Source organism: Bicyclus anynana, chromosome 12, assembly GCF_947172395.1.
Source record: "Bicyclus anynana chromosome 12, ilBicAnyn1.1, whole genome shotgun sequence".
Lineage (NCBI taxonomy): Eukaryota > Metazoa > Arthropoda > Insecta > Lepidoptera > Nymphalidae > Bicyclus > Bicyclus anynana.
The window spans coordinates 11154143-11164484 of NC_069094.1; the positions used below are offsets into that span (position 1 = coordinate 11154143).

General features: G+C 37.1%; 1 protein-coding gene across 1 annotated transcript; it reads right to left on the reverse strand.

The window, feature by feature from the left end:
- Nucleotides 1-1894: 1894 nt before the first annotated feature.
- On the reverse strand, nt 1895-9597 carry LOC112055765 (uncharacterized). The gene is made up of 8 exons (XM_052884803.1): nt 9461-9597; nt 8351-8599; nt 7489-7754; nt 5353-5539; nt 4623-4722; nt 3243-3350; nt 2695-2850; nt 1895-1951 (listed from the first exon to the last, which is right to left on the reverse strand). The coding sequence occupies exons 1-8, from the start codon at nt 9595-9597 to the stop codon at nt 1895-1897; spliced, it is 1260 nt and encodes a 419-aa protein (XP_052740763.1).
- Between the last annotated feature and the right edge of the window lie 745 nt (nt 9598-10342).

Consider the following 10342-nt stretch of genomic DNA (forward strand, 5'->3'; position numbering starts at 1 on the left):
TGATGCAATCTAAAATAGAAGCGGAACAACTTGTTAGGAGTAGGATGAAAATCCACACAGTGTAGTTTGAACCAGAATGCTTCATCGCTTGGCGGTACGTCTTTGCTGGTACATCGGTGGTAGTAACTAGTGGTAACTAATCACGGCCAATGCCTGCGAGCAAAACCAGAGCCAATTTATAAAATATAAAATCCTGCATCTAGACTAACATCTTTTCCCTGATCTAGCTGATGCCTAATCAGACTATACCTGTACCAATTAAAAAAAAAAATACCAAACTTTGAGTTGGGAATCAAACCCTCGACCGACGTCAAAATACTTATTCGAGCTCATAGTAATGGTTGAATTATTTATCGAACGCCTCCAACTCCCAAGCCGCACCTGGTCGCAGTTAAACCTTGGCTTTACGGCGCGCCTCCACAGTTACACTTAATTATTGTTACGTTACCTTCCAATTTGCTGTCATTATTACGTTAACGTGAAGGGAACATGTGAGTTGCTTTTGTAACATAAGAGAACTGTGTGCCTAGTGGGAGTTTTCAATATTTTCATACTATTACTATCACGTTGACGTTAACGCAAATTTATATGGAATTGAAACAGTTGTGCAGTAGTGCCACTAGATGGCGCTGTTTCAATTCCTTAGAAACTCGCGTTTACGTTACGTGACGGTAACAGTATCAAACTGCCATTAGGCCCTCTGAGCATCTAAACCAGAGGTTCCTAAACTATTTTTTCTCATAGACCAATTTCGAAATCTAGCTTTTAGATTTTTTTTTGCTGGCTTCGGCCGTGCCTAGTTACCACCCTACCGACAAAGACCAACCACCAAGTGATTTAGTATCCGGTACGATGTCGTGTAGAAACTGAAACGGGTGTGGATTTTCATCCTCCTCCTAACAAGTTAGCCCGATTCCATCTTAGATTCCATCATCACTTACGATAACGTGAGATTGTAGTCAAGGGCTAACTTGTAAAAAAAGCTGGGTCCGGTGGACCCCCTGTAGTTACATTTGGCCACATAAAAGTAAAGTTGGCCAATCAAAAATTTTTACTTTTTAACATTTAGGTACACACAGCACAAGGACTAGAAAAATTCTCACTTGTTTTTTTTAGAAAACGCCCCATTCAGTATGAAACTATATCGTAACACTTTCGATAGTGCGCGCGGACCGAGAGGGTAGCGATGCCCCCCGCGCACGTGATGTGATCATCATACATACCAATTTCATGGAGCCGTAAACCCCCATTTTTTTGTTACGACAACGTACCCAAGTTTAAGGTCCATCTGGTCCACTTTGAGAACCCACGAACCAAACATTTATAAGTCAGGAATCATAATTGTAAGCCCATTATACTTTCGGACCACCCTCCATAAAGGAAAGGGATTTGGGACTTAGACCCACCACGCTACCACGCGGATTGGCAGGATTAGGGTGATAATGTTAAATTAACGGCCTCTACCGGATGTTAATGGTAATAACCGTTACCAACGGCTTATCGCATTTTCGTGAGGCACGGGGTTGTGACACCACCAACTTTCCAACTGTGGGATCAAGCTCAGTAGGTAGTCCAGGATCCTAACCCAGGACCTCGCGATTCGAATCTACATGGGCTAAACACTAGACAAGGTACTTAAGTGTCAGGTACTTAAGTGTTTGTATTGTCACCGTACTACTACAACTTAGAGTTACACCAAAAACTATCTTACTTATATGAAAAAATAGGATATCTATAAAAAAATCAATAATACTTACACATATTTGTTAATAAAATGTATTTAAATAAAATAATTTATTATATCATGTGCTTTTTAAAATAAATTTCTATTAATACAATTTTAATGCATTTTAAAATTTAAAATAAAAACAAGAAAGGAGCGTCTTTTATCATATTACTTCCTGTTTACTTGTCTTAGCATATTAAAGAATGAATAAGCAGAAGCCATCTTCTGAAAATTAAAATTAAAATACATTTAAAAAAATTAAATATTTACTAGGTATCCGATATTTACGCTCGATGTCTACATTAAGTACATCATACAAACATAGTTGGTATTGAGATAATTACATGTATAACTAACTATATTACTTAGTAACTAATAGGGTAGTTGACTCATATCAAATTTAATACAAACAATATTAATTTCGTGTAGTATATGGAATAATCGTGCAAAATATATCGATATCAATTAATAAAAGTTAAGGATTGAAATATAGACCACAATGGCCAACAGGCGTTCAAAGATGGTTTTTTCTTTTTTTTTATTCTTAACAAATTAGCCCTTGACTACAATCTCACCTGATGGTAAGTGATGATGCAATCTAAGATGGAAGCGGGCTAACTTGTTAGGAGGAGGATGAAAATCCACACCCCTTTCGGTTTCTACACGATATCATACCGGAACGCTAAATCGCTTGGCGGTACAGCTTTGTCTATAGGGTGGTAACTAGCCACAGCATAACCTTCCTACCAGCCAGACCTGGATTAATTATGAAAATCTCAATCAACCTAGCCGGGGATCGAACCCAGGGCCTTATAAATCCACCGCGCATACCACTGCGCCACTACTTACTAAAGTTGAAGAGCCAATAAATTCTACAAAAAAAAAACATTATATGATTACAATGTCAATTGGTTAATAAACATAACCGTAAAATTATGAAATTAAATGAATAAAAATAGAAAGCTTACATTAGAGAACGTTAGCATAGAGAATTCCTCTAATCCAGGAACTTTTAACGGGAGCGGTTGGAGAGATTTCTGCATTATAAGCACCAGATAAGGGCGAATCACAGTACTGGCGTCCCAGAAAGGAATATTCCAACAAGCAAATGCTATAGAAGTAACCTAACACACAAAAAATATCATAATTTTAATAAGATAATATCATCATCATTAGAAACCCATATGCTGAGCTCGAGTCTCCTCATAGAATGAGAGGGGTTAGGCCAAAAGTCCACCACGCTGACCCAATGCGGATTTTCAGACTTCACACACGCAGAGAATTAAGAAAATTCCCTGGTATGCAGGTTTCCTCACGATGTTTTTGCTTCACTGTTTGAGACACGTGATATGTAATTTTCATAAAATGCACACAACTGGAAAGTTGGAGGTGCATGCTCCGGACCGGATTTGAACCCACACCCTCCGGAGTCAGTGGCAGAGGTCATATCCACTAGGCTATCATAAGATAATATATTCTGTGTTAAACAAACGTCTTTTGGAGAATTCTTTGTTACCTTAAGCGATAATGTTGTACAGAGATAACTTGGTATAAACAACAATATAATAGCAGCCATCATAAGAATTAACAGAATTCCGTTAATTTCACCCGATTCTTCCCATTTCTGAAAAAACAAAAAGCAAAATAAAGCTATAGCTGTATGATATTTTATTAATTTTAACACAAACTTTAACATAAATATTACACGTAACCAACATAATAATTACAAAGTTAATCTTATACTAATATTCATCATTAACAACCCATATTCGCCTTACTGTTGAAGTGTTGAGCATGAGTCTCCTCTCAGAATGAGAGGGGTAAGGCCTTAGATCACCACGCTGGCTGGCCAAATTCGGATTGGCAGACTTCACCCACGTAGTCTATTCACAATTTTCTCAGGTATGCTGTTCTCTCACTATGTTTTTCCTTCACCGTTTGACACATGTTATATTTAATTTCTTAAAATACACATAACTGAAAAGTTGGAGGTGCATTTCCCGGATCGGATCAAACCTATATACTGAACCGATTTAGAAAATTCTTTTACCAAAGGTATCATATTTGATTCCCGTATTCTTATGAAAACGGGAACTACTGGGTGAAACCGTGGAGCGTGGCTTGTAATATATAAATTCACTAATCATGGTACGTTTGCCTGAATGGATGACTTTATCTTTTTATATTTGTATTGATAGTTGAGAACGCTGCACTCGAAATTGTAGACGAATACATATACCTAGGACATATGATCCAGTTAGGTAGGTCCAATTTCAAAAAAGAGTTGAACCGTCGAATCCAACTCGGCTGGGCTGCATTCGGGAAACTTCGCGACATCTTTTCGTCCGAAATTCCTCAGTGCCTGAAGACAAAAGTCTTCGACCAGTGCGTGTTGCCAGTGATGACCTATGGTTCCGAGACTTGGTCGCTAACTATGGGCCTCATAAGAAGGCTCAGAGTCACACAGCGGGCGATGGAACGAGCTATGTTAGGAGTATCTCTGCGTGATCGAATCAGAAATGAGGAGATCCGCAGAAGAACCAAAGTCACCGACATAGCTCAACGAGTTGCGAAGCTGAAGTGGCAATGGGCGGGGCACATAGTGCGAAGAGCCGATGGACGTTGGGGTCCCAAAGTGCTGGAATGGCGACCCCGCACTAGTAAGCGCAGTGTTGGCCGACCCCCCACCAGGTGGACTGACGACATCAAGCGAGTCGCAGGGATTCGCTGGATGCAGGTGGCTCAGTATCGTGATGTTTGGAAGTCCCTACAAAAGGCCTATGTCCTGCAGTGGACGTCCATCGGCTGATATGATGATGATGATGATTTGTATTGATTAAAATGGCCAGATAATTCGTTTAAAGAATAAGGAAAGTTACATGAAGTACGTTATTACCTCGCATATAGAATAAGCGCTGAAACAAACCAAAGGCGCAGACAGTAACTGCTCGAAGCTCAATAACTTCCTGTAAACACCGGCGTACTGAGTCATCAAGCTAAAACATATTCGTAGCATTAAAGTGAAAGTCAAGTTAAAGTCATTCTTTTGCCAATAGAAAGCCACGTTGTTTGTGAGTATCCTAAACTATATTTAACCGACTTCCAAAAAGAAGGAGGTTCTACGTTCGGCTGTATGTATGTTTTTTTTTTATTTTTTTATTTTACTACCTATTTCGATTTAGTATTTCGATGGAAACGGGAACTACGCGGTTGAAAGCGTCTGCTAGTTTTGATACAATTGAGGTATATTACTGTCTTGTAAAGTCCAGTGGTGAGCCTATGTACTCGTAGATCATTAACAATCCATATTCAGCACACTTTTGAGCACGAGTATCATCTCAGAACGAGATGGGTAAGGCTAATGGATGGCACGATGACCAATAAGGATAGGTAGTCGGCTCACACATATAGTGTCAAGAATGCAGGTAAAATGTAAAAAACGGCAAAGGAAAAGCATCTTCAGGAATCACGATGCTTTTCCTTTGCCGTTTTTTACTCTGGATCAACACACAGGCTACTTTTCATCCCGGAAAAACCTATGGTTCTCGCGGGATTTGTAAAAAACTGAATTTCACGCGGACGAAGTCGCGGGCGTCTGCTAGTTAATAAATAAAACTGAATACTACAGGTCCATCGAGTTGTGGTGCTTTACGATGTCCCTCATTCGTTGTCGTATTAAATTGTCGAAAGCTTTCCTTTCCATTTTATTTCTCGTTGGTCGTATTTGATGCATTACATCTTCGATGTGCCACATAACGATGTCAGCTTTGCAGCATATCTGTCTCATCCAAACTATTTGGGTACTGATATAAACTAAAAAATATTTCAAATTAATTTTCATCATCATCATCATCATTCTCAACCCATATTCGGCTCACTGCTGAGCTCGAGTCTCTTCTCAGAATGAAAGGGGTTAGACCAATAATCCATCATAGGATTCCACAAAATATAAAAAATATAACGAATATTTATACTTTTAAAAATAAATTGAAAGCTTGGCTTGTCGAGAAGACTTTCTATAGCTACAACGAATTTCTAGAAAATAAACTTTTGTGACATTTATTTTGTTATATATTGTTAGTAAGTACTGTAATGTATAATGATTTTAAAAGTATTTTTATAATTTATTGATATAAACAATTTATAATTAAGTATAATAATAATGATTTTGTGACGAGTAATATGTATAATTATGAATAAAATATGACTATGACTATGACTATGACTAATCCACCACGCTGACGCAATGCAGATTGGCAGACTGCACGCAGATAATTAAGAAAATTCTTTGGTATGCAGGTTTCCTCACGATGTCTTCCTTCACCGTTTGAGGTACGTGATATTTAATTTCTTAAAACTGAAAAGTTGGAGGTGCATGCCCCGGGCCAGAATTGAACCCACAACCTCCGGAATTGGAGGTGGAGGTTATATCCACTGGGCTATAACGGCTCGGCTCGGCACGGCATAAATGAATTTTACTTTTACAAAATCTTTTGTAAAGTGGCTTCATTATTAAAAATTTCAAACCCATCATTGAAAACCACATTAACGTCGGATTAAATTGTTCTAAAGATAAATGGCAACATTGGTTTGCGCAAACAGTATTTGTTATTCATAGAAGAATTAAAAAACAAAAATAGCTGGGCAATTTCGTATAATACAACGATGCTATGTGGTACTAATTAAATTAGGCTCTTTTTACGTTGCGGGAAAAAAATACCGTACAAGTCTCGGAATAGCAATTAACGACCTCGGAAGTTAAAAAGACTTCAAGAGTTCCGTGGTTATACAATCACATCGGAAGGAACCAATACTCCTCAACTGTGAATTGATTTACTTCCGTCCTTTTAGAGTAACATACTAATTTTCAAACAGGTCTAAAATTTTAACAGAGAACTTTAATTGGTGATAGCTTTTTTATTTTTTAATTCTTCCCTGTTATAGCCCTTGCCTACAATCTCTTCTTAAGGTAAGTGATGATGCAATCTAAGATGGAAGCGGGCTACACGACATCGTACCGGAACGCTAAATCACTTGGCAGTACGTCTTTGCCAGTAGGGTGGTAACTAGCCAAGGCCTATATAATTAAATATATAATTTATACTGTTGGAAATAATAGTCTGACGACGACGCTAGGTGGCGCGACTTGTTTCGTATAGCGTAGGGATTTAGAAAGGGGTAGCAATCAGTTGGCAGTAGCAACTTGCGATATAAGGCGCTCGTCGTCCTCTCGTGGCGTTCGAGCCGTCCACATTACTTGTTGTGTAATTCTATGGGTTACTTGGGATACGCTGGGGGAGTGACTGGAGTTGAAATGGGAGTGTTGGTTAATTGTTGAAGACGTGTTTAACCCTACACACAGCGTTCACAAGTGCGTGACTCCACTCAAGGTCATTCTCTGCCATTCTAGGGTCTTATTTTGGTTACAGTTTGATTTGTTAATTAAGTTGTCCTGACAAATGTTGTGAATCATAACCTTTGTTCGAAATTGGTTTTCTTATTTTTGTAATCTACTTCTGAGTCTGCTAAAACTAATATTAAAGTTTGTGGTACTGTAGGGGGTGATACATGTTTAAGGATCTACTAAACCGATGTTATAAATATTTTACCAATTACCAATAGAAATCCGCATACTTAGTGAGTGTCCATAACTCAAAGGCTATATTTTATCTATGTATGCCAACGGAAACGGAAACTGTGCATGTTAAGCCACAGGATGTCTGCTATTGTACTATAAAATAATGAAAAAAAAAAATACTTACAATTAAAGTTAAATGCGTATGCAAGGACAGCAAAATTCGAATACATGAACGCAATTTCGTACACTGGCGTCTTAGTAAAATCTATATCATAGTACCAAAAAGGAAATAGAAGTGGTCTTTTGCCTTGTCCAGATTTGTTGGTGATCAAATAGTAGAGCAAAAACAATACTGACACAAGATTCATTCCGACACCAACGCACATATTGAAGGTTACGATCATTTTGTAAATTTTACGTGTTGTGATGTGGTGTACGAAAAACCGCTTTCTACAAGAAAAAAAGAAACAGAAGTTAGAAAGCAGCTTACAAAACATAATTTCTTTCAAGGTGCTTTGTATCATAGTGAAAAGCTATCTCTATTCTTATAGTCTTGCGGCCTTATAAACATGGATTAGGATTTAAACCTCAAATGTCTTCAAAGTAGAGAGAAAATTTAGGTTTAAATCTCAATCTATATATTTTTAGTGGGATTATAGATACCTACTGTAACCCCCATATTATGTATCCAATGTTTTTCAAATTTGGAGATGCTAGTTTAAATTTTATAGGTGTAAAACGTAATTTAACATAATCATCATCATATCAGTCGATGGACATCTACTACAAAACATCGGTCGTTTGTGGCAACCCCGGATATATTTTTATAGACATAGTATCATTATCATGGCCTGCCTATTGCCACTTCAGCTTCGCGACTCGCTGAGCTATGTCAGTGACTTTAGTTCGTCTGCGGATCTCCTAATTTCTGATGCGGATCACGCAGAGAAACCCCAAGCATAGCTCGCTCCATAGCTCGCTCCATAGCCCGCTGAGTGACTTTGAGCCTTAGACCTAATATAAGGCAGTAAATTTCTTATACTTACCTATATTTTTCGCCGGTAGTACACGCAAAGCGAAAGTCTTCTCTCATTGTGCGTTGCATGCTATGATAGTCCAGACGATGAAGTTTAAGACAATGTATAATTAGCAGTTTATACAATAGAAGAATAATGTATGTTCCAGCTTCTGTCATTAAGGGTATATCGAAGGTGTCACATCCATGATAGAAAGAAAACGAAAGCAAACTGAATGCAGACAAAGCAAAAGAGAGCAGTATTAGCTTTACGATGTAACTGAAACAATTTCATAAAATGATTTCTTATTATAGATATCACTTATCCTACTAGAAGGATCGAGCAGTTGCAAGGAGGCGCGGAATGCTGGTGGTTCCAGACCGTTGTGCTTGGAAGTCCATGCAAGACTATGTCCAGTAGTAGACGGAATTCAGCTGATAATGATGATCTCACTTAGGCCAACGAGACTGGATATATCCACAACTTTATAACTAAGACTAAATTTAAATCTATAAGTCCCTGACGGTCATGAATTTCACTATATTATCAACCATTATCCCTAACAATCTTAGATCTTCATCTCAGATAGTAAGAATCATCTCGATCACGTCTAGTTTCAAACAAAAAACAGCATCATAATCGGTTCAGTAGTTTCAAATCTACAATGCCACACATACACACAGATATACAGACAGACACACTAACTTAAACATTTACGATAGGAGTTAAAAATAACTAAATTGGAAAATTGTCAATATTTTATCGTCGCGTTGCAACGACTTGCGGTACGGACGGTTTTAGTGTGCTCGTGGCGTTCGAGTCGTCCACATATCTTGTTGTGTAATTCTTTATGGGTTACTTGGGATAGGCGGGGAGAGTGACTTGAGTAGAAAAGGGGAGTGTTTATTCAAAGGTACCTTTAAGCCTACACACAACGTTTACAAGTGCGTGACTTCACTCAAGATCATTCTCTGCCATTCTATGGTCTTATTTTGGTTACAGTTTGATTTGTTAATTAAGTTGTCCTGACAAATGTTGTGAATACCTTTGTTCGACATTAGTTTTCTTATTTTTGTAATCACTTCTGAGTCTGCTAAAAACAACAAAACAAAATGAGTTATGTTAATAACATATACTAACGTATATTTAGGGATAGGTCCGTCAATTACTTGAAATATTTTGAACAAGTAGTACAGAATTTTATAGAAGTCCCGTGGATCAATGATGCCGTTTGCATAATCATTGTACTCTTGCTCTAAATCCTCTTTTTTGAACATACTTGTGAAAATGCGATGTATATCTGAAAACTCCTGAAAAAGTTACAAGTAGCGAATGATAATATATAACTTTACAGTATTTTTTAACAACGAGATTTCTTCCTTGTTATCGATACTGTTGTTTGGTGCAATTGGAATTTTACTTTCGCTTCCACTAACAGATATACGGCGTTATGGGCAGTTTTCCAATGAGTCGAAAACTTTTCCTTTAAAAAAGCTCAGTCGTTGTAGTTTGCTATCATATAATACATACAATTTTTATAATTTTTTAATAGTGTTTTGTATTATATTTTGTATTTTATCAATATTGTTAAAAATTAAAAAAAGGATACATAATAAATAAGAGAAACAATCTATAAATTATAGTCCCCATTCGTGCATTCCAGCACGAACGGGAATGAAATATGGCCTATGTTCCTCCATGATAGTGCTTTTTATTGGTGAAAGAATTTCAAAACGGTCCAGTAGTTTTGAGTTAACTTTTTATATACCTACAAAAACACAAATATTTTATCTTTTTATTATTAGTGTAGATATGGATGCGGCACATAGATCAGCTTCATTTTATATAGCTTCTTAGCTTCGTAAATTATTTTAACTAGTAGATTTTTTAAAATCAATTAATTAGGGAAGTAAATTAAATTAATTTAATAAAAAAATTAATCATTTAATATTATACGACTGCAATTTAACTAGGCAACCTATTCGCAATGTTTCACTGTGAATATTATTAATCATTTATTTT